The 24264-nt window shown below is 58.6% G+C and overlaps 1 protein-coding gene across 1 annotated transcript in view; it reads right to left on the bottom strand.

Annotated features, from left to right (window-relative positions):
* Positions 1–927: 927 nt before the first annotated feature.
* The window catches only part of NKAIN1 (sodium/potassium transporting ATPase interacting 1), a 30891-nt gene continuing 7554 nt past the window's right edge, over positions 928–24264 (bottom strand). The window contains exons 2-7 of the mRNA XM_039729213.1: positions 9031–9168; positions 8441–8521; positions 6708–6905; positions 5969–6029; positions 3668–3749; positions 928–1073 (exon numbers count right to left, since the gene is read on the bottom strand). Coding sequence (XP_039585147.1) covers positions 1064–1073; positions 3668–3749; positions 5969–6029; positions 6708–6905; positions 8441–8521; positions 9031–9168 — 570 coding nt within the window. The 3' untranslated portion in view covers positions 928–1063. The remainder of the gene's footprint in view (positions 1074–3667; positions 3750–5968; positions 6030–6707; positions 6906–8440; positions 8522–9030; positions 9169–24264) is intronic.

Below are 24264 nucleotides of genomic sequence, written 5' to 3'. Positions count from 1 at the left end.
ACTGGAGGAGAAACAGCTGGGAGGTAAATCCATCCAAATTCCCCAGCTCCCAGGGGTGCAGGGTGAGCAGATCCAGGGATCCTGGAGGAGCCACATCCCACGGAAAGGAGAGCGAGGAGGTTCTGGGGAGCTGGGACACTTCGGGAATCTCTTTTTGTCCTTCCAGTTCCTTCCAAGGCTTTTCCTTCCCAGCTGATCTTCCTTCTGCAAAGCAATCCCTGCCCAACCCACCTCACACTCCCCAAAATTCCCTCCCCGTGTGCCGGGTGCCGCTGGAGCTGAGGGATGAACTTGGCACCGAGCCCCCCGGGATGAAGGGACCAGGGAGGAGCCCCCAGCCCTGCTGAAGGCACGGTGTCAGCCTTGGGGGGGCCCGGCTCCGCCAGAGTCTACTCAGGCACTTCAAATTAAATTAAAACCCAAAGAAATGATTGGAAAGAAAAAATCCCAAAGCAACCCGAAACATTCATCAGATCCGTTCCAAGGGCTGGGGGGGGCTGGGCTGCAGCAGCCTCGCTGGCAGGGAGGGGTGCAGGGGGATTTCGGGGTCCTGCTGTCCCCCCATGTCCCCAGATCCGGGGCTCGAGGCGATGCTGATGGACGGATCCAGCTCCTCGGAGCATCCCAGAGCGAGTCCCTTCCCCGCTGCTTCATCCCAGCGTGGGGGGCTGGAGAATTGCTGCCGGGAGCACAATCCTCGCATTTGGAGCCAGTCTGAGGCAGATCCGCAGTTTCAGGAAATTGTCCCAACCCCTCCTGTCCCCAGGGCGGTGCCTGTCCCCGTGCCTGTCCCGAAGCCCCTCCGCTGCTCCAAGGAAAAGCCCGGCTGGGAGGGACAGATCCAGCGGTGTCCTGCGAGCGCTGCCACCTCCGCGCTGTCGCCGTGTCCCCGCCGCGGCCAGGGGGGTCCCGGGGGTGGCACAGCCCCCGCGGCTCCCGGCTGCTCGGGGGCTGTCCCGGGGCGCGGAGGGGACGGGCGCTCGCCCTGCTGGCCCCGTCGCGCCGGGGGTGGTGGCATCGGGGGGTGGGCGCTCCGCGGGGTCCTGGCGCCGCCGGCTCCCGCTTATCCCGAGCTGGAAGAGAGGGGACAGCAGGCGTTGGGAGAGACCCCGCGGGTGGGGACACAGAGGGGACAGCAGGCGTTGGGAGAGACCCCGCGGGTGGGGACACAGAGGGGACAGCAGGCGTTGGGAGAGACCCCGCGGCGTGTCCCCGCGTGGGGACAAAGAGCTGCGGCCAGCGAGGGGACAGGGACCTCTCATGGGGTCACTGCTCTCTTCCACCCCCAAGAATGTCAGAGAGCGGCTGGGGAGCAGGGCTGGTGTCCCCTCACACGGGGACACTGTGCTCTTGGGGCTCGTTCCTCTCTCTTCTTCTGTCTATTTTATTTTTATGTTTATTTTTATGTTTATTTTTATGTTTATTTTTATTTTTATGGTTCCTCTCTCTTCTTCTATTTTATTTTTATTTTTGGTTTTTGGTTTCATTTTTATTATAATCAGCATTGTTATAATTGCTATTATTAATAATTTTATTGTTGTTACTATTATTAATAATAATAATACAGTTGCTACTGCTCCTATTGCTAGTACTATTATTCTTCTTGTTATCTTGTGCTTAATTGCAATTATTACACTGTTGTTACCCAAAGGTTCTCCTTGTTGCTATTTTTATTTTTGTTGATAATAATGCAGCTCCTCCCACAACTATTACTACTGCTACTATTAACATTATTCCTGCTATTATGTATTTTTAATTTCAGTTATTAAACTGTTGTTACCCCACAGGTTTTCTCTATCATTGTTGCTATTTTTCTTCTTATTATTAATAATAATAATACAGCTCCTCCTACTATAATTATTCTCGTTATTATATTTTTCTTAACTTCAATTATTATACTGTTGTTACCCCACAAGTACTCCCTATTATTGTCGTTGCTATTTTTATTTTTATTAATAACAATAATACACTTGCTACTACAACTATTACCACTATTGCTACTGCCATTATTCTTGTTACTATATTTTGCTTCATTTCAATTATTAAACCGTTGTTATATCACAGGTTTTCCTTATTATTGTTGTTGTTATTGTTATCAACAGCAACAATACTAATAACACTAATAATACTAATAATAATCCTGATACTACTAATAATAATGCTATTACTATTTCCATTATTCTTGTAATTATTCCTGGACCTCCCCACGCTGCCGTTCATTCAATCACAGCTAATTAGAAACTGCAGAATGAGCTGTAATTGCTGCAGCCCGGCTGGCCCTGGGGACACGAGTGACCCTGGGGACACGGTTGGCCCTGGGGACACGAGTGACCCTGGGGACACGGTTGGCCCTGGGGACACGAGTGACCCTGGGGACACGAGTGACCCGCCCCACAGAGATGGGCCAGCCCTTGTTTGTCCCCTCGCTGGTGAGGGGACCCTGCTGTCCCCTCCCTGTGCCCTCCTTTGGGGACAGGGGCACCCCTGAGTCCCTGAGCTGCCACTGCTGACAGGGGGGGATGGAGGGACATGGAAATGACAACTGCATTAATTAGTCAGTGGGTCATTAATGAGCTGCTGGGGACAGGGGGAGCTGGCAGGGCGGGGACAGTGTCCTGGTGTCACCAGCACCCCAGCCCGGGTCCCTGGCAGCTGGGCAGTGCCAGGGGGACACTGGGATTGGCAGAGGGCACAGGGAGGGGACAACCTCCCGGGACAGGGACAGGGACTGGCACAGGTGTCCCCACCTGGTGACACAGCCCCAGCCTTCTCTGCCAGCAGCTTTTGTGTCCCCTGTGTGTCTAAAGCTGCTGTCCCCAGCACTTCAAATCCATTTTTCAGCTGATTTCCCCAAATCCTGCAGCTTTCAGCACTGACCCCTGGCACCCGCTGTGCCCTGGGGGTGACACCGGAGTCAGGGTAGGCTCCCCTGTCCCTCTGCCCGTGGTGGCTTTGCCCAGTCCCACCCAGGCAGGGCTGAAGGGACACAGGGGACAAGTCCCGTGTGTGGGACAGCACTCCTGGGTCCCCCCAGGTGGGGGAGGACACCCAGGAACCCCAGGATGTGGGTGCTGGCACCGGGAGGTGCCAATGCCCCATCCATGTCCCCGCCTGTGTCCCATCCCCACACGGGGGCTGGGGACTCCCAGGGAAGGACCAGTCCCGTGCAGGGGGGCACAGCACCCGTGGGTGCCCCTCTCCACCCCATCAGTGTCCCCAGGGAGGGCCCAGCAGCGTCACAGATGGGTTTGTCCCTTTGTCCCCTCCCAGCCCCTCCTTCCCTCCCCAATGGCATCGCCTGCCCTTGAATTTGCATACAAGGCTTAAAATATAATTAATTTTTGGCAGCGGGCAGAGCCTGCTCGAGGTTAATCCCTTTAGATTTGCGAGCCTTATCTCGCTGGAGTGTTTATGGAGCTCGGCTTAGCGGGGAAGGGAGAGCGAGGAGGAGTCGGCTGCGCTTATCTGGAGAGCCGCTGCTCCCCGGGCCGGCGGGGGCAGCTCAGAGAACAAAACAGCGCACACAAACCGAGAGCGGCATCCTCCCGGAGCGCCCAGCCCCGCCGGGGCAGCCTCGGGGTTTTGGGGGGATGCACAGCCCCCAAAGTGAGCTGTGACAGCGCCGTGGGCACACTGAGGATCCTGGCACTGAGCAGCCCGGACTCACGTGTAGAGCGGCTGTAGCTGCAGGTGCGACGTCTTCTGGGGTGCCTGGTACCCGTAGGAGTCAAAGCCGCCGATGAAATCAACTGGGGAGAGCCGGGAGAGCAGCGGGGTGAGCCGGGAAGGGAGCAGAGACATCCCCGTGGGGTGGGGATCATCCCGGGCTGCAGCTGCAGCCAGCGGAATGTGACACCCCAGGGAAACGCCACTGCCCAGGGCGCAACTGGGAAGTGCTCAGAGCCCCTCCAGGGCCTGAAGGGGCTCCAGGAGAGCTGCAGAGGGACTGGGGACAAGGATGGAGGGACAGGACACAGGCAATGGCTGCCACTGCCAGAGGGCAGCCATGGATGGGATCTTGGGAATTGGGAATTGTTCCCTGGCAGGGTGGGGAGGGGCTGGGCTGGAATTCCCACAGCAGCTGTGGCTGCCCCTGGATCCCTGGCAGTGCCCAAGGCCAGGCTGGACACTGGGGCTGGGAGCACCTGGGACAGTGGGAGGTGTCCCTGCCATGGCAGGGGTGGGATTTAAGCTCTTTTCCCAATCCAAACCATCCCGTGAATCGGTGATCCTGAGCCACCACAGCATCCCGAGGAATCCCGGTGCTGCATTCCCAAGGGAATAAATCAGAACCACAAACTGGATCAGATCAGAAGGGACCGCTGATGTCACCCAGCCCAACCCCCTGCTCAGGCAGGGTCACTTGGAATTCTGTCCAGGCAGCTTTGGATTCCCCCAGGGAAGGAGAGCGCTCTGGGCAGCCTGGAATGGAGCATCCAGGGAGGCACAGGGGCACCCCCGGCCAGGCCTTCACCCCAGGGAACAGCGGCCGGGATGGTGGCAGCATCCCGGGAGAACGCCGGGGGGAAGGATCCGGAGCAGCTGCCGCGGTGGCCGCGGCTCTGTTCCCTTCTCGTCCGGCACAGCCCCGCTGGACTGAGAGATTCCCCCGCTGCCCGCGGCGTGGGCACTTCGGGAGAGGTATGGGGGAACTGGCGCTCTTTGGGGCTGTCACCCCGGGGGATTGCAGGCATGATACATCAGCTTTCACTGCTGGGGTTCCAGCCTGGAGCCTCATCCCGCTCCCAGCCCGTTCCCGGGGGGATCAGAGCCCAGCCCCTCATCCTGAGCAGTGCCGGGGCAGCTCTGGGGGGCTGCGGGTACCCTGGGGGTGCCCTGGGGGTGCCCTGGGTGGGTGGACATGCCCCAGCTTCTCCCAGATCACCCCGTGTTTCCCCATACCTGACCCCTCTCCCTGGCACAGCCAGCACAGGGATGGACTCCAGGTGCAGCCAGGCTGGGAATTCCAACATTGCAGGATCCCCAGCACCACCCAAGTCCCCAAATGCCACACTGGGGTGGGCTGTCCCTGGGTGTCAGGGCTGAGAGCTCCAGGGCAGAGCCCCCCTCTCCCAGAATATTTCCCTTCCCGACTCAACATTCTGCCAGCTCTCGATTTTGACGCTATCCATCCATTTCCAAATCTAATAAGATATTCCATTAAAAAGATGCATTTGCATGCCGGGCTGAGGCAGCATTAATATTAAAATTGTGTTGGATGCGGGAGTTTGTGGGAGTGCAAATGTGCTCCAGAGCCGCCAGCGCTGGATAAACCCTTTGGAAAGGAGCTGCTCCCCCAGGCAGCGGCCAATTCCCCACGGAGATGTTTTATTTCCATGGAAAAGGAGGGAAAACACGGGGGTGCTGCAGCCCCGGGCTGGGCTGGGACCACCTGTGGGTCCGTGGAGTGCGGGGTGCTGGTCCCAGTGCTGGTCCCAGTGCTGGTCCCAGTGCTGATCCTGGGGAAGGAGCACACCTGTGGCCCAGCCCTGCTGGGATCTGCCAGCTGGTGGGAATTAATTAATGGCAGATGAGCTTTTAATGCACTTGGACAGCCACAGCCTCGACCACCTGGTTCAGTGGGGCCGGGGCGCTTCCCAGGGGGGTTTGCAGGGATCGGGTGGGATCAGGAGGAGCAGTCCAGATTGGATAAAGTTAGCCTTCACTTTGCCTAAAACGCTGTTTTCCCCCTGGTTTGGGGTGAAAACCTGGCAGTGGGGACACAGCCCAGGGGACACAGCATCCCCAAGTTGCTGTGGCTGTCACAGGGGGAGGGAGGTGACAGCGGCCCCAGCACCTCTGCCTCACCAGGGATGGGAAAATGAGGCAAAAACCCAACTAAAGGGATTTCCTCAGCTGCCTGGAACCTGGGCATTGCTTCCCCAGACCCCACTGGGAGCTGCCACCCTGCTCAGGGTGGCACCAGCCAAAGACACTGTGCCCCTGTCCCCCCAGCCAAGGCACTTACAGCTGTCCTCCTCCTCCAGGAACACTTTGCTGACGTAGCAGGCGTAGACAAAGCCGAAGAGCTGGGGAAAAACAGGGCAGGGAGAGGCTGGTTATGGGGTCATGGGCAGCACAACGGGCACGGTGCCAGCGGGGGCACGGCTGGGGGCCTGGGAGTGACCTGGGGGGGAGACTGGCAGTGAGCTGGAGGCCTGGGAGAGAACCGGGCACACTGGGAGTGATCTGGGGGCCCTGGGGGTGACCAGGGGGCCCTGGGGGTGAACGGGCACTGGGAGCAGCCAGAGCCCATCCCAGTACAGTTTGGGGTGCAGCAGGGTTGGGTGGATTCAGCTGCACAAGGGGGGCTCTAAGGAGGCTGGAGCTGGCACCACACAGAGGGTGCTGAGCCCCACACAGTGCTGGGAGCCCCTTTGGGGACCCCAATTCCCCTTAAAGCTCCATTCTAGGGAGCTCTGCCTCCAGGTGTGCCCCACTGTCACCTCCCCATAGGGAGTGAGAGTCACCGCCGAGGGCGGACCCTCCCTCCCAGCGGGCAGCACATTCCAGCTGCTCATTCCCAGGGAGTGGATCCTCCATCCCTGCAGCATCCAGCCCTCGACCCGACAAGTTTTGGGGTGGGACACACCCCTGGGGCGCTGGCAGGGCTCTGTCTGCTCCATGGCCCTCTGCTGACCCCAGCCCCACCACCCTGCCTGTCCCACTCCCGGTTTGGGATGGAGGGTGAGGAGGGGCCCCCTTACCGCCAGGAAGATCTGCGTGGCGCTGCTCACCACCTCGATGTACTGGTAGTCGAGCAGGCAGCCGCTGACGGTGATGACGTGGTGATCCTCGGGAGCCAGCTTGGAGTTGAGCACCGGCGTCACCAGGCAGCCCGGGCCGTTCTCCATCCACCACGAGCGGTGCAGCGAGGTGTTGAAGGTCATGATGAAGTCTCGGTCCTGCAGGAGGAAGAGGAGGAGGAGGATGGTGGGTCCGAGGCTCTTTGCAGGAGGGTTGCACAGAAAATGGGTTTTCCAAGGCAAGGATGTTCCCTGAGGTCAGAGCAGGGCACCTCCCTGAGCCCCAGCCCCGGGCTTTGGGGTTTCCTCCCGAGCTGGCACTGTGGACATCCAGGTGATGCCCAGGTGACAGGGTGGGTGTCACAGAGCAGGCACCAGAGCGGCAGGGAAGGTGTTTGTGATGGTGCCTCCTGCCATCCCGAGGATGGGAGCATGGCAGCACCCCACCAGCGTGTTCCAGGGATGCAGGGCAGCCCCTGCTGCTTCCCCTGGGCTATTGGGCTGCCGTGCCCTCATCCCACTCCCAGGGAGACCTGCAGGGTCCCCTTGGAACATGTCCCCCCCTTGCCAGCCCCCCACAAGCTTTGGGGCTCTGGCCAGGTCCTCTCCAGGAGCTGTGGGGTGGCCTTGGACAGGCAGCAGCCCCTGGCTGCCCCTTCCACCCCATGAGGGTCCCCCTGGTACCCCTGGGGAGCCCCCACCCCCCGGAGAGCCCCCCCAGCCCCTCTGTGCCCCCCGGCTGTGCTGGGGCTGAGCCTCCCCCGCAGGAAATCACCGATCGGGGATGAAAAGATTGTTGCTGCTGGGGGCGGCAGAAACCCCGAACGGGAGCGAGTGGGTTTGGGTTTGTGGAGCTGGAGGATGTGGCTGAGGCACAGGGACAGGGGAGCTGTGATGGGCACCGGGGATTTCCACAAAAACCCGCGGTGGGAGGGAATCCTCCCCCTCTCCCCATCCTGCTGCGCACCCAGCGCTCCGGGAGAGCCTCAAATGACCTGGAGCAGCTCGGGGGGACGTTCCCAGCCATGGAACAGCCCCAAGGCTTTGCCCTGCCTGGGGCAGCACGGAGAGAGCGGAGCTGGCTGTCCCCAGCCCTCCGTGATGCCCCCAGAGCCGGGGAGGGACGCACAGGGACCCTCAGAGCCCCCGGTGCTGCCCCATCCCCGCGGGAAGTTTTGCTCTTTTTGGTGTAAAAGCTGTCATTTAACAGCCAGGGTGTGGTGGAGGCACAGCCCCATCGCATCCTCACCCCATGGCCGCACGGTGACCTCCCAAAGCCGGGAATGTTGATCCCGGTGAGCTCCAGAAATCCCGGGAAAACTGGGAATACACAGCAGGGGGGTCTCCTCCTCCCCCCCACTGCCCTCCCCATCTCTGCCAGAGACCCTGCCCCGAGCTTTCCTGTCCTGCTCATCCCCTTCCCGGTGCTCCGCCTCTCCTTTATCCCCTCAGTGGAGATAAAGGAAATCCAGTTCGGGTTGGGAGGCGGCCGCTCTCTCCACTGTCGGTTTGTCCATCCCATCCCACGGGAATTCCGTGCTCCGGGGAGGCAGCCCCGGCATCCCCCGGGCCCTGGGGGGCATTTTTGGGGGAGAAGGAAGGGGAGGAGGATGAGGAGCGCAAGGGCGGGCAGGACGGAGGGAAGGATGGAGGGAAGGATGCAGGGAGGAAGAGGAGGAAGGCGGGAGCGTTACCTGCGACAGGCGCCCGACCTCCAGGTAGAAGCAGATGATGAAGGCGTTCCAGCCGACCCACAGCACCAACCACACCGCGTACTGCGGGAGGAGAGGGGTCAGGGCACGGGCACCCCCTCCGGTCCCGCTCCAGCCCCTCCAGCCCCGCCGCGTCCCGGGGGTCCGGGCTGGGATCGTAGAATCAAAATCACAGCCCGGTTTGGGGCGGAAGGGACCTTAAAGTTCATCGATCAGGGCAGAACCCATGCGGGCACCAGGCATCATCCCAGCCTGCGTTAGTGAGCCCTAATTGCAGGGGAGAATTAATGAGGTGGGGAAGGTGCTTGCCTGAGTTGTTCCCGAGGAAGTACATCCACCAGCTGTGCCTCAGTTTCCCCATGCATCAAACTCCAAACACTCACTGAATTTCCCATGTGAGGGCTCTAATTCCCACCCCTGCCATGGCAGGGACACCTCCCAAATCCCACTCCAAGCCCTGTCCAGCCTGGCCTTGGGCACGTGCAGGGATGGAGCAGCCAGAGCTGCTCTGTCCCCAGGGGGACAGGAGGGGCCTGGGGCTGAGCCTGCTGCACCCCCAGGGTGGTACCTACCATCATGAGGTATCTGGATCTGTACTGGATGGTCCCAAAAATACCCAAAATCACAGCCATGATGTGCAGGAAGTTCGCCAGGATGGGGGCCCACTGGTATCCCAGGAAATCAAAGATCTGCCTCTCCAGCGCCGCCACCTGCAACAGAGCGGGGAGGGGCAGGGATCAGGGCCGGGCACCCCCGGGTGCTGAGGGCAAGGAGCAGCTGGGAATCTGTCCCAGATTGCCAAGCCAGTTGTGTTCCATTTCCCATCTGCATGGCATTGTCTCTGTTCACTGTGCAGTTTTCCTCATCTCTTCCATAGCCACTCCTCCCTCCAGGGACATCTGCTGATAACAGGCTGTGCAATGTCCCTGCAGGGCTGATAAGAACTGCAGCATCCATGGGAGATGTGAGCCCAGGGGAGGAGCCAAGCATTCCTGCCTGGATACAATCTGAGATTCTGCAGCACCAGCACGGCTTCTGCACTGGATTCCCAGAGGAACAGCAGCTGCCCCTTCCCCTGGAGCTGCAGAGGAAGACTCCCCCCTTGTCCAGGATCCTGCTCCAGCAGAACCACCCCTGGCACTGCAGGAGGGCTGAGCCACAATTCCAATGGGACTGTGCCAGCACCCTGACCCACAGGGTGTCAGGCTGTGTCTGACTGGCAGTGCTGGTTTGGTTCACTGCATTGTTTATTTTATCTTTTTATTTTCTTCCCCAATAAAGAACTGTTATTCCTGCTCCCATATTTTTTTTTGCCTGAGAGCCCCTTAATTTAAAATGTATAGCAATTCAGAGGGAGGGGGTTTGCATTTTCCATTTCAGGGGAGGATCTTGCCTTCCTCAGCAGACACCTGGCTGTTCAAACCAAGACAGAACCACTGGGAATTCCAGGGATAATGGGCTGCAGTAGGCTGGGATGTCCGTGTGGTGCCTTGACCAGCAGGACTGGGGTTATTGGGGATATTTGGAGCTAAAAGGGGAACCCAAGGAGATGTGAACCCGCAGCACCATCTGTGCCTCACTGCCCCAGCACTCAGAGCTCGGGCGCTGCTGAAAACTCATCCCAGAGGATGATTTACGGTGGGAAAAGCCTCCAGCTCCCGTGTTTTGATTTCCAGCCCATCATCAGTAGATCCATGGGGCTCTGATGGCTGTTTCCATCTCTGATCCACAAACAAGGCCGTGCTGCAGGTGGGTAAATCCCCCAGCAGGGCTGGCAGCTGAGGGGATCCACCCTGATCCCAGCACTTATTTATGGCTCCACTGCTCCTAATCACAGGATTAGCTCCAAGGAAAGGGTGAGCAATGCGAGGTGGGAGTGCTGGAACGTTCAGTGATGGGTTTAATTCAAAAAATGGGAATTCTGGATGAGGTCATGTTTTTTTAAAGAACTTTTAAGAGATTTTTAGGGAACTTGAGGGTGCTGGCACATCACAAGGTGCAAGGACAGGTCAGCAACAGCCTGGAAAACTCAAATTTTTTCCATTTGTCTTACTCAGCCCTGTCCCACCACTCTTTGAGGTGCCCCAGATTCACCCTGAGAGCTTCAGGGCCCCCTGTTCTCCTCACAGCACCATTCCCCAATTTTCTGCCTGAAAAAGGGGAAGTTCATCCTGAAAATGACAGGAAAAAGGGGTTTGCATCCCCCCTCCATTCCCCAGCAGCTCCCAAAGGGATCTGGAGTTAGGGGAGAACCCATGGGGTCCCAGGCACCATCCCAGGCTGGGATAGTGAGCCCTGATTACAGGGGAGAATTAACGAGGTGGGCAAAGGGCTTGCCTGAGTTTTTCCACAGGATGTTCACCCACCAGCCGTGCCTCAGTTTCCCCATACACCAAACTCCAAATACTCATTGACTTTCCTTTGTGAGGGCTCTAATTCCCACAGATTCCAGCCCAGCTCCACTCTAGGGCTGTGATATCCCACCCCCTACCCTACCCCTGGGGTAGGCTCTGCTGGATCAGTGCCAGCAGGACCCTGATTTTAATTAAAGGCAACGCAAACCCTTGGAGCAGGTCTGTGGGGCTGGGACAAGGCTGTTTGCACTGACACTGAATTCACTTCCCTGCTCGTTCAGCTCTCTGAGGAAACAGCCCCTGGAAATGCTCACAGCCGGGCTGTAAATCTCCTCAGTTGAGGAATGTAAATAATAAATGATACAGGGAGCACACTGCTCGGGGTTTATGGCCCCCCATCCGTCTGGGGCTGTCAGTGGAGCTGCTTAACAGGAGCTGGATGGCAGCTCTGGGTGCCAGGGATGCTCCCAGCCGAGGGATGGCAGCTCTGGGCGCCAGGGATGCTCCCAGCTGAGGGATGGCAGCTCTGGGCGCCAGGGATGCTCCCAGCCGAGGGATGGGGCTGGGGAGAGCCTCTGAGGGATCCCTGAGTGGAGTGAAGGGATCACACCCGTGTGGCTCCTTAATTCCAGCCTGAAAGAGGAGGAGCTGGGAAGACCCTGCTTGAAGCAAATCCTTCTCCATCCCAAAGAGGCAGGATTTGGGATAAACACCCCCCCTTCCCCATGGATGAGCTAATTAGGGGCTGCCAACTGCATCACAAAGCTCTGCTGAGCCGCCCCAGCAGGTGCAGTCCTGCTCCCTGGGTGCTATTCCAGCTCTTTTCCTCTGTGGGAAGAGCAGATCTCGGATTTTCCATCCTCGTGGGATGCAGGTTAAGGTTAAGGGACAAACAGAGACTCACAAAGGGAGCGTGGCTGCAGCTCCCTGGCTCTCAGTGCCCGCCAAGGGCACCCAAGGGCATCCCAAGGGCAGCCCCACGTGTGTCATGAGTGGGGAAACTGAGGCACAGCCTCCAGAGGAGAGTCCAGGTTTGGTGCCCCTGCCTAGGGAATTGCTGCTCCTCGGGCTGCTCCAGCCCCCGGAGCGTCGCCCCGATCCTGTGGGGGTAAAATGTCCCTGGGAGGGACCTCCGGGACGCCCAGCCCCTCAGGGACAGCAGCCCTGGCTCCGGGGCTCAGCGTCATCCCAAGCAACTTCCCAGCAGCATCCAACAGAGCCAAAACTGTTCCGTGGGCTCAGAGCATCCTCTCTGCCCCTGGAATGGGAATTCCCGCTGCTCCCAGCACCCCCAGCCCCATCCACACACCGCTCCCCTCCCAGCCCCAGCAAACGCCGTCCCACTGCTAATTAAGATAAACCTGCGGCTGATCAATGCAACGAGTTTTAGGGCTCCCTCTTAATGAAACACTCACGAGTTCATCGATCTCTGCAGCAAATCACGGCAATCAGCTGGGGGCGGGCGCTGGTCCCGCTCATCCCAGCCTGAAAGGGATTTGTTTGCACCGGGAAATGGGAGCGGGACGGGCCGAGCCCCATCAGTGAGGGGAGGGCAGTGCCCCGAGGGGACAGCCGTGGGGAGGGCAGTGCCCCGAGGGGACAGCCGTGGGGAGGGCAGTGCCAGGAGGGGACAGCCGTGGGGAGGGCAGTGCCAGGAGGGGACAGCCGTGGGGACACAAGTCAGCCGGGGCTCAGGGAGATGGCACCAGGGAGGGAGAGGTGGAGGAAAATGGGATTTTTCCAGCGTGCTGGCACCAAATTTAAGAGGGAAGGAGTTCCTCTGTCCCTGAATCAGCCGTCGGTTTTGGCGCCCTCACCTTCTTTCAAACCCATCCCATCGTTCCAAGCTTTCCCAGTCCTTAATCCCCACAAGGAGGGTGGGAGAGCTCGATCCTGCTCTGGCTGTGCCGGGAGCATGGCACGGACACCAGGGAGCCCCTTCCCCACCACAGCTCAGAAACTGAGCTTGGAAATCCGACTGCGAGGGGGGAGTGCTGGGTGAACACCCCAGACCCAGCACCCTTGGAAAGCAGGAACTTTCCTGCCCAGCAGCTCCTCCTGGAACCAGAGAATCCCAGAATGGTTTGGGTTGGAAAGGACCTTAAATGACCTTGAATCCCAACCCATTCCCACGGCAGGGACACCTCCCCCTGTCCCAGGTGCTCCCAGCCCCAATGTCCAGCCTGGCCTTGGCCACTGCCAGGGATCCAGGGGCAGCCACAGCTGCTCTGGCAATTCCAGCCCAGCCCCTCCCCACCCTGCCAGGGAACAATTCCCAATCCCCAAGATCCCATCCATGGCTGCCCTCTGGCAGTGGCAGCCATTGCCTGTGTCCTGTCCCTCCATCCTTGTCCCCAGTCCCTCTGCAGCTCTCCTGGAGCCCCTTCAGGCCCTGCCAGGGCTCTGAGCTCTCCCCTTTCCCATCTCTCTCTTTCCTGGAGCAGTCAGGACCTGGAGCTGGCGCTGGGCAGGGTCCTGGCACAGGAAGGATGCTGCTCCTGGCTCCCTGCTGCTCCTCAGCCCCGCAGCAGCATCTGCACCCCGGGCTGAGCTCTGTGCTCCCCGGGGCTGAAGGAGCATCCCTGGAGCTCCAGCCCAGTCCCACCCCAAAGGTGCTCCAGGACCCCCCATCCCCACCCCGACTCCCTAGCAGGCTCACCCCTCCCCCAGCCCCTCAATTTGAGGCAGTTTAGGGCATTTTGGCTCTGCCAACACCTTCCCTTGCCCATGAGGAGCCCCAGGAGCTGTGGAAGCTGCTCCACCCCGAATCGACCGCGATTTAAATGAGAGGAGAGCACGGTTGGTTATTAGGGAGGTGCAAACCCCGCTGTGAACCCAGGGACTTCATTTAATGACTTGGAAACAAGTTCCTGACCTACTTCCATCTCCAAAAACCTTCATAAAATCACAGACGGAAAGAAATGAAAGGCGCCGATCCCTCTCCAGCACCGGGTGGGGATGAGCAGGATGCGGCCCCAGCTGGGAAGAGGCCCCGATGCAGGGGCAGAAACTGGGGTGAAAGAGACACAAATCGGGTCCTTGCCCAGCTGGGACAGTCCCTGGTGGACCTGCAGGTTTTGGGGCCCCTTTGAACCCCCCAGGTGGGAGCTCCCAAGGCGTGGCTGGAGCATCCCTGGTGCCCGGAATGTGGCACTGGGGACACTTGGGGTGTGCCAGGGCCCCTCAGCACCCCACGGCTTCCCCTCCTCTCTCCCATCCGATCCCCCCTCCCCTTTCCCAGTTATTTCATTTCCCCGCATCCGGCGGCGTTGCCATGGGAACGCAGCCCCGGCTGGATGCGCCTGTCCGGACACCCGGGGATCCCGATGGAATCTGCTCCATGGGATGCGCCCCTGGGGGTGTCCCCACCCCTGGGACCCCCTGGGGACCCCAGGGTGCCATCCCTTGGGTGCCCTCCAAGCTCTGCTCCCACATCCGTGCCCCTGGCTCCGTCCATCCCTGAGGTTCCATCAGGGAGGGCTGGGAAATGCAGCCTTGGGAGGGCTAATGGCCATTATTATTATTATTATTATTATTATTATTATTATTATTATTATTATTATTATTATTATTATTATTATTATTATTATTATTATTATTATTATTATTATTATTATTGTTTTGTTGTTGTTGTTGTTACTGTTATTATTGTTATTATTATTTTTATCCCTAAATGCAGCTGATCAAACCTGGCCTATCCTGTTCTGGCTCCACCACAGGAAAGGGAAACTGAGGCACAGCACAGAGAGACATCCCCCCCCCAAACCTTCACGGTGCTTGAGATGCTGGGAACGCTGAAATCCAGGGAATGTGGAGTTCCCACATAGAGAGGGGATGCTCCATGACCACCTCCCAATGATTCTCACCCAGGGGGAAGCTGCTCCTCATTTCCACCCCTAAAACAAAGCCCTGAGCCCCATCAGCCCCAAAACTGTGGGGTCTGGGTGCATTTGGCTCCAATATTCCCAAAAGAACCTCGGGAATTGTGATTGTTTTTGGGCTTTTTTCCCTGAAAACACAAATTCCCGATTTCCCCAGGAGCAGGCTGGTCTAACTGATCTGCCTCTGATAAAATATCTCCTTAACTCTGACACAATATCTCATTTCTATCTCGCTGAGCTTTAGCACGACGCCCCGGCTCCTGCTGGCAGCATCCCACAAACGCTGCCGTGAGATCCCTTTCCCCTCCTGCCTCCCAGCCAGGAAACTTTTCCATGCCGAGGGAAAGCCGAGGTGATCGAAGCAGCTCAATTCCCTGCCCTCCCGCACAGCAGCGGGGTGTTCCCGCGGGGAATGGCTCCATCCCCTCGGACCTGCTGCTGCTCCCGCAGGAGGGAGCCGGGATGGTCCCGTCCCTCCCGGGCTGTGCTCAGCATCCCCCAGCGTCACCTTGCAGCGACCTCGGCCAGCCCAGGGTGCCCTGGTGGGGGGACACGGGGTGGTGGCACTTGTGGGAGGCGGTGCCAGGGTGCCGGAGTGTCCCTCGAGAGGGGGATGCGGTGGGAACAGCCCAGGCGGGAAACTGAGGCACGGGGCTGTGACCACAGCTGGACCCAGCGTTCCAGTGAGGCTGAGGTCACTGGTGGTGAGCCTGCCCAGCTGTGCCTCGGCTTCCCTGGAAAACGGCCTATTCCTGCTCAGCATCTGCTCTCCCGGCCAGGGGAAGCAGCTCCATGGAGCAGGTCCTCAGGGAAACTGAGGCACGGCAGAGTGCAGGGAAGCTCCAGCCCTGGAGAAAGGCTGTGCCTTGGGAACACCAAGCTGGGAGCTGCTCCAAGCCCATGGGAGCCGGGCTGGCACCTCTGGGGTGGCCAGAGAGCCTGCTGTCCTCTCAGCCATCCCATCCCATCCCATCCCATCCCATCCCATCCCATCCCATCCCATCCCATCCCATCCCATCCCATCCCATCCCACTGTATTCCATTGTACCCCATTGTATTCCACTGCATCCCATCGTAACCTATCATATCCCATTGTATCCCATACCACTCGTCCATTCCCAATTCCATTCATGCCAATCCCATCCCATTCCATCCATTCTATGCATCCCACATATCCCACTGTATCCCATCCATTCCCAATCCCACTCCATCCATTCTATGCATCCTGCATGCCCCATCCCATCCCATCCCATCCCATCCCATCCCATCCCATCCCATCCCATCCCATCCCATCCCACAGCAAATAAACAAATCCCCGTCCCATCCAAGGCGGATCCCTGAGCCCCGGCTCAGCCTTGCAGGAATTTGTCATGCCCAGGGACATCAGCCCCCAAACCCGAGCCCCATAAAGAAAATCGGGATTAATCCAGGACCTCAATCAGGCATCCTCTTGGACAGTCCCAGCAGAAGCCACTGAGAGGTGGAGTGTTAATTAAAATGGAGGGGAAATTCCTAAAAAAAACCCACAAGCAAATGGGGAATCACTCAGGGAGGAAACCTGGGGGATGTTGAGTTTTAATCTGTGGGTTTGGGGATGAAATGTGGGTTTAAACCTGACAGATCTTGGGCCCAGGTCTGAGAAAACTAGGGCTTAAATTTGGGATGTTTTGGGTTTAAATTTGGGGAATCGTTGGCTGAGATCTGGGGGAGCTGGGGCTTAATTTTGGGATCTAAGATTTAAGACAGTTTGTGCTTTGATCTGGGTTTAGGGTTTGGATTTGGGGATCTTGGTGTTAGATCTGATGGATTTGGGGTTTAAATTTTAGGGAGTTTTGTGCTTTAATTTTGGAGATCTTGAGTTTAAATTTGGGGAATTTTGTCCTTATATTTGGGGGAACTTGGGCTTAAATTTGGGGGATTTGGGGATTAAATATGGGGGATCTTGGGCTCAAATTTCAGAAACTTGGGTTTAACCTTGGGGTATTTTTCCGTCAAATTTGGGGGATTTGGAGCTGAAATATGGAGCATCTTGGGCTCAAATTTAGGAATCTTGGATTTAACTTTGGGGGATTTTGTCCTTATATTTGGGGGAACTTGGGCTTAAATTTGGGGGATTTGGGGTTTAAATATGGTGGACCTTGGGCTCAAATTTGGGAATCTTGGGTTTAACTTTGCAGCACTGCACGGCCAGAATGAATAAAATGGGAATCCAGGAGATATGTGGGGAGCCTGACTCCCTAAATCACAAATTCCGGGAATGAGGCACAGACAAAGGCTGGGGATGATGTGGGAGGGGAACTGGGAGGGAAAAGCAAAGGAACGGGACAATCTGCTCCAAAAATTTGCCAAATCCGAGCAGGACGGGGCAGGATGGATGCCGGAGGAGATGCCCCAGCAGCCCGCGGTGGACTCGGATCAAGCCGCAGGCAATTTCCATGCTAATTCTCCCGGTTCTGTTCTTTATCCTGACATCTGGGAGAAGCCAGAGGTGTTTTTCCCCAAATCTCAACCGATGCCACAAAGACTTTGTTAATATAATCCGATAGAGGAGAGGAAAAAAATGAATATTACAGATATATACAAAAAAAAATCCAGTTGTCTGACTTATTTAGCGCCACTTTCCGTAATCAATTCTCGCAGGGAAGAGCCCTGATTAAAGCCAAGCGCATCGCTATGGAAACCGGCATTCCCTCCTCCCACGGCCCCGGGGCTGCGAAGGAGAAGCTCGGCTGAGGAAATCTGCCTGGTAACAGCCCCGTTAATGAGCCGGGCAGCAAAAATAATCCCCGCGAGCGCTGGCGCCGCCAAAGGAGCAGCCGGCGGCAGCCGGTGGGGAGGCGAAACGGCTCCCAAAATATTGATTTTTCTGGGATTGTTTTGGAGGAGGAGGGGACGCTCCCACATCCTGGAGGGATGAGCGGACATCTGGAGGTGGTTCCCGTGCGCGCCCACCCAGCCCGGCGGGTGTGGGTGTTTCTTCCAGCGTTTATCCAATTTTTTTTTTTTAGCTTTAAAAGCCCGGATCAAACCACGCAGGTCTGAGGGATTCGCCTGCCCGGCGAGGTGGGAGCTGCCGGCGCAAATGGGATTTATGGGATGGCCCCGGTGGGTTTCCCTCTCCTCGGGGTAATTCCACAACCCACGGGCACCCGCGACTCCGGGCGAGGGGCACCACCCCCACCGCCCACTCCCATCCTGGGCTTAAATCTTGGGGGAGTTGGGGCTGGAATTTGGGGATCTTGCTCTTGGATCTGGTGGATTTTTGTGCTTGAATTTGGGAGAGTTTAGGCTTATATCTGGGGGATTTGGGGCTTAAATATGGGACAGTTTGGCTTAAATATGGGAAACCTTTGGTTTAAATCTGGAGGATTTCTATTGTAAATATGGGAATTTGGGGGCTTAAATTTGGGAGAGTTTGGGCTTAAATATGGGAAACCTGTGGTTTAAATTTGGGGGATTTGTATGTTAAATATGGGGGATCTTGGGCTTAAATGTGGGAGCACCCCCACCATGGGTGAGAATTTCTTGGAGAATTGGAGATTCATTCTTATTTCTCCATTGAGTAATGGGACCTGAAGGGTTTGGGGTCTCCTCCTGGCTGGATGAGCACCCTGTAAGGAGGAGGTGCTGGGATATCAATTCCCATGGGCCGTAAGGAAATGGTTGGAGGGTGGGAGGTGAATGGCAGAGAAGGGGCTGGGATGTTCCCTGAGCCCTCAAGGAGCTTTTTGGGGTGCAAAAATCTGCCCAGGACATCTCAGTATCCATTGAGGAATTCAATAACAATCCCATCAACATTCTTCCTAAAACCCCCATCCCTGTCACTGCTCCAGGCGTGAGGGTGCAGCCCCTCTGCCCTGGCAGCGGGACTGTGCTCCAGGCAGGGCCAGAGCATCCAGCCATTCCCACCACCCTCCACCTGCATCCCAGGGCCACAGGAGCTGGAGAGGCACCCAAAGGGAAGCACTGTCCTAATAAACCCAGAATGTTTGGAGTAACCCCTCCAGTGAAGGGGCCAGTGGTGCTGATCCCGATGATCCCTTTGCTCTTGATCCTAATGACACCTCTGCTGTAGATCCCAATCATCCCTGTGCTGGGGAACCCAATGATCCCTCTGCTGTAGATCCCATGATCCCTTCACTGTGGATCCCACAATCCCTGTGCTGTATATGCCAGGATCCCTCTGCTGTGGATCCCAATCATCCCTTCACTTTGCTGTGGATCCCACAATCCCTTCCCTGTAGATCCCAGGATCCCTCTGGGTGGATCCCGGGATCCCTTCACTGTGGATCCCAGGATCCCTCCACTGTGGATCCCACAATCCATTCACTGTAGATCTCACAATCCCTGTGTTGTGCATCCCAGGATCCCTCTGGGTGGATCCCACAATCCCTGTGCTGTGGATCCCAGGATCCCTCCACTGTGGATCCCACAATCCATTCACAGGATTCCTGTGGGTGGATCCCAGGATCCCTCTGGGTGGATCCCACAATCCCTTCACTGTAGATCCCACAATCCCTGTGCTGTGGATCCCAGGATCCCAATGCTGTGGATCTCACAATCCCTGTGCTGTGGATCCCACAATCCCTGTGCTGTGGATCCCAGGATCCCTGTGCTGTGGATCCCAGGATCCCAATGCTGTGGATCTCACAATCCCAGGGTTGTGGATCCCAGGATCCCTGTGCTGTAGATCCCACAATCCCTGTGCTGTGGATCCCACAATCCCTGCGCTGTAGATCCCACAATCCCTGTGCTGTGGATCCCAGAATCCCTGCGCTGTGGATCCCACAATCCCTGTGCTGTGGATCCCAGGATCCCTCTGGGTGGATCCCACAATCCCTGTGCTGTGGATCCCAGGATCCCTCTGGGTGGATCCCACAATCCCTGTGCTGTGGATCCCAGGATCCCTCTGGGTGGATCCCAGGATCCCTGTGCTGTAGATCCCACAATCCCTGTGTTGTGGATCCCAGGATCCCTCTGGGCGGATCCCACGCTCCCGTTCCCGTTTCTCCGGGCAGGATGTGCGGCGCGGGTGCCGCGGCCAGGGGCGGGTCATCAACCGCAGCCATCGGCAGCTCGGGAGCTCATTAGAGACTCCTTGAACAGCCGCACAAATTGCTGTTATTAATTGCCTCGCCCCCCTTCCATCCCAGCCCCGCGGGAGGGGTTTTGGGATGGGTTTCCCAGCCCCTTTCTTGGGTGGGGGTCGCGGATGAGCAGCTCCGGGGCTGGATCCATCCCGGCCCCCGCTCCGCTCCGCTGCATGCCTTAAGGACAAGACGTGACAGCGGGATGTCGTGACAGGTGACATCCCGAGCCCAGCAGGGATGCGAGCCCATCCCCACCCTGGGCAATCTGGGATTTTCCCCCCAGAACTGGTTTTCCTGCTGGCACGGCTTTGCCAGCTGGGTGACGGGCGCTGTGCCACCCCATCCCCTCCTGGATGTACCCACAGGGGGTGAGGTTTTCCATATGAAGATATTTCGGGAGAACCCAGCCCAGCAGCAGCACGGGCTGGACCCCGCTAACGAGGGGGCGTTAATTGCGAGCCCTCGCCCCATGTTTCATTCACTGCCCTTTGTTAGGGCCAGGTTTGCTTTGTCTGGGAAGTGGCACCTACCCGCGGGACTGACCCTGACACCACACAGCTCCCTCTGGGGGAGGGCTGGATTAAAAATAATTAGGGCCTGGAGCTGCTGTGGGGTGGGGGATGGGGTCATTAGGGGGCTGGGGTCATTAATGGGGTCGGCATCCCCCTCACGGAGGAGAGAAGGGGCAGGGGACATGGGGATAGCCCAGAGCACCATTTCCCATGGAAGGAGCCAGAGGGGGACCCCAAAAGGTGGTGGGAGTGTCAGCCCAGTGTCCAGGCCGTGGGTGCTGCTGGGCTGGGACTTGCCCCCACATTCTGAGGTGGAAATTCTCATTCCTGCTGTGGGTGCACCCAAAGATTTGGGTTTGGGGTCTGAGGGTGCCAAAGCTGGGGGCAGCACCCACGTCCTGGATGGATGATGGAGAGAACCTGCACCAGTGGGGCATAAGCCAGCCCCAAATGGGTGAGGGTGTCCCTAAATACAGCTCCTGACACCACCAGAGCCCCAGGCAGACGCCCCAAAGTCACCCCAAATTCCCCAGATACCCACAGCTCCTGGTGGTGCTGGACCAGGATCAGCCCCGGGATCAGCCCCAGGATCAGCCCCAGGCTGGGCTCAGGGGCAGCAGCCTGAACCCAGGTGGGATGCAGCCCTGGGAGGATGGGAATGGGACAGGGATATCCCCACCCCCAGAGGCACTGGGGTACCTGCACCTCTCCACAGGCCACAACCCCACAACTGCTGAGCTTTGGGGTGGGAAAAGATCTAAAAAATAGAAATAAAACTTGTAACAGCCCACCCCCCGTGGGTGTTTCCTGGCCACAGCAGCACCAGGCTGTGCTGCTAAATGGAGTCCCTGGGGGAGCCAGCGAATCCAACCCACGAGGCAAATCCCAGGAGGAAACAAAACAGGGAATAAACACAACCCTGAAATTCCCATCGCTCCAGACTGTGCCCTGTGTCCCTCCCAGGGGGACAGGGGGACACCCCGGGTGTCCCCAGGTGACCACAGGCAGTGGCAGAGCTGGTGCTGGAGGGGATTGTGGCACAGCCAGGGTGGGCACAGGGACCCCCAGCCCCAGGGACTCCCACGCCCAGTCCCAACTCCCAGCACTGTCCCCTGGATGTCCCCACGCAAGCCTGGCGGTGACACCCAGGCCCCAGGGCTGCCCATCACCCACTCAGTGGTCACGGGATGCCACCCACAGGTGCCACCTCCAGTGTCACCTCCAGCCCTGGGCACACCCCCAGCTGCTCTGTGACCACCCCAGCAGTCCCCACAGGGCCACGGGGACTCGGTGCCAGCCCTGTGCCACCAGCCTTGTCCCGTGGATGTCCCCACCCAAGCCTGGCGGTGACACCCACGGCCCCAGGGCTGCCCATCACCCACTCAATGGTCACGGGATGCCACCCACAGGTGTCACCTCCAGTGTCACCTCCAGCCCTGGGCACACCCCCAGCTGCTCTGTGACCACCCCAGCAGTCCCCACAGGGCCACGGGGACTCGGTGCCAGCCCTGTGCCACCAGCCCTGTGCCACCAGCCCCTCCCAGGGCTCTGGCTGTGGCCGCACCCCCGGGCCGAGGGAGAGCGGTGCCAGGCGCTGCAGACCAGGGCCGGGGAAGGACGGAGCCGCCCGAGGGCTCCCAAAGCTGCCGGGGCGGATTGGCAAGCGGCGGTCCCCTGCAAGGGGAGGGGACAGCAGGGGACACGAGCTGAGGGGGTCCCACAGGCACAGATGGAGATGCCAGGTGTCCCCAGGGTGGGTGAGAGGGACGGGGCTGGTTCCTGAGCCAAAGCAGGGCAGGGAAATGCAGAGAAAACACAAATCTGAGCCTGCAAAGGTTTGTGCAAAGCTGCCGACCCCGGGCCCAGCTGCTGCACCCACGGGGGGGACCTGGGTCCTTTCTCGGGGGTGGGGGACACAAATCGGGGCGGGGGGACCCAGCTGGACCCCACAGCCACAGCTGTCAGCACTGCTGAGATCCAGGGGGGTGGAGAGGAGGGGCAGAGAGCCCGGGAGGTTGGGACAAGGACTCTCAGCGTGACACTTGCAGGCAATGCCTGAGCACCACCATTAATCCGAGCTGTGCCTGCACGGAATTAGAGCACGGGCAGGGCTTCCCTGGGGCTCCCATGAGCTCCTGCATTCCAAGAACCCTCCAGCCCCACTCTGAGCATCACCCAGAGCAGCCTTCACTCATCACAAGTACCCTCAGCTCCCACTCTGAGCACCCTCCACGCTCACCCAACCACTCCAAGCACCCTCCACTCTGCATTCCCACCCCAAGCACCCTGAGCATCCCTGATTCCCACCTGAGCATCCTCCCCGTGACCCAGCACCCTCCACTCCCACACTCCCACCCCAGGCACCCTCAGCTCCCACCCCGAGCTTCGTCCCCTGCCCTCTCCTGGGACATTTCCCACTCGGGGTTTGTACCTGCGAGTCCCTGTGGGGTGACGTGAGTGTGTCCAGGGGGAGCGACACCGCTCCAGTGACATTCCCACAGCTCCCTGCAGCCCCAATTCCCAAACTGGGACAGTCACTGAGGTCACCCCAGTGGCCCCACGCTTTCCCAAATCCCATCCACCGAAGGTTCCACGTTTTCCTGCCCCAGCACGAGGCCAGGGGAGGCAAATCTGCCCTGCTCGGGCTCCTCTCAGCTCCCTGGTGCCACATTCCCGGGGTTCCAGGACACACATCCGTGCTGGGAAAGGGCCTCGCTATCGATCCGGCCGTGGGAAGAGACCACAGTGCCCCAGGGTGCTAATTAGCCCTAATCAAGGTAATTAGCCTGCGAGCCGAGCAGCAGGGCAGCCCCGAGCTGTCCCCCGTGTGTGACAGCACAGCTGTGACCGAGGCCAGGCAGAGCCGGTGTGGGCAGGGAGAGTGACAAAGGGTGACAAAGGGTGACAGGACACAGCCAGCGCCGATGGCTTTGCAGTGCCATTGTCACCGCCAGCCCCTGGGTACCCCAGGACCCCCCGCAGCCCCCCCAGGGCACAGGTGCCCTCTGCCAGGACCGAGCCAGGAGGTGGCACCCGGGCGGCAGAAATCGCCTCTGGGGGGATCCCAGCCCATCCTGCCAGCCCAGCTCAGCCCGGGGGTCCCACTGTGCTCACACCGGGCACCCCAAACCCCCCATGCCCTCCTGCACCCCTCCCTCCCTCCCTCCCTGCAGCTCCTGCTCCCCATGACCCTGAGGGTGAGCAGGGAACACCCTGAGGGTGGCAGGGAACACCCTGAGGGTGAGCAGGGAATGATCCTGAGGGTGAGCAGGGAACACCCTGAGGGTGAGCAGGGAATGATCCTGAGGGTGAGCAGGGAACACCTTCCCCATCCCCTGCAGCTGCTGGGATGTGCTGAGCCCCGCTCCCTGCAGGAGCTGATCCCTGAGGGTGGCAGGGAACACCCCGAGGGTGGGCAGGGAATGATCCTGAGGGGGAGCAGGGAATGATCCTGAGGGTGAGCAGGGAACATCCTGAGGGTGGCAGGGAACCAGCACCCGAGGCAGGTCCCACAGCACCTCCCATCCTGCACACCCATTAAATAACGTGACCCCGTGGGGGCAGAGGGGGTCACATCCTGTGCCACTGCCCCCAGGCACCACCTGGGCCATTGTTTTTGTCCCCCCAAAATCTCCTTCTACCACAGATGAGACCCCAAGGAGGGGGAATTTCCCCCAAGCACATGGGAGCTCTTATGAATCTCGTTAAAAACCCCTCGGGGTTTAATGTCCTGGTTAAACACAGCCTGGGCTGCCCTCTGCCCGCTTTGCATTCCCACTTTTCCAGCCTGTTACGTACTAATTTTGGAAATTTAAATAAACAGCTGCTTTCAAATGGGGGAAAGGGGGGAAAATCAGTGCCAAGGGGGCCATTCTGAGCTGTTCCAAGCATCCCCCAGGATTTGGGAAGAATCTTCTCTCCCAACTCAACCCTCAGTGTCCAGCAATTCCAGCCACGCTGGCTGCTGTG

Source organism: Passer montanus, unplaced genomic scaffold (assembly GCF_014805655.1).
Source record: "Passer montanus isolate IOZ18808 unplaced genomic scaffold, ASM1480565v1 scaffold68, whole genome shotgun sequence".
NCBI lineage: Eukaryota > Metazoa > Chordata > Aves > Passeriformes > Passeridae > Passer > Passer montanus.
The sequence above is the reverse complement of the archived record's forward strand: the minus strand, read 5'-3'. Positions and strand labels throughout refer to the sequence as shown.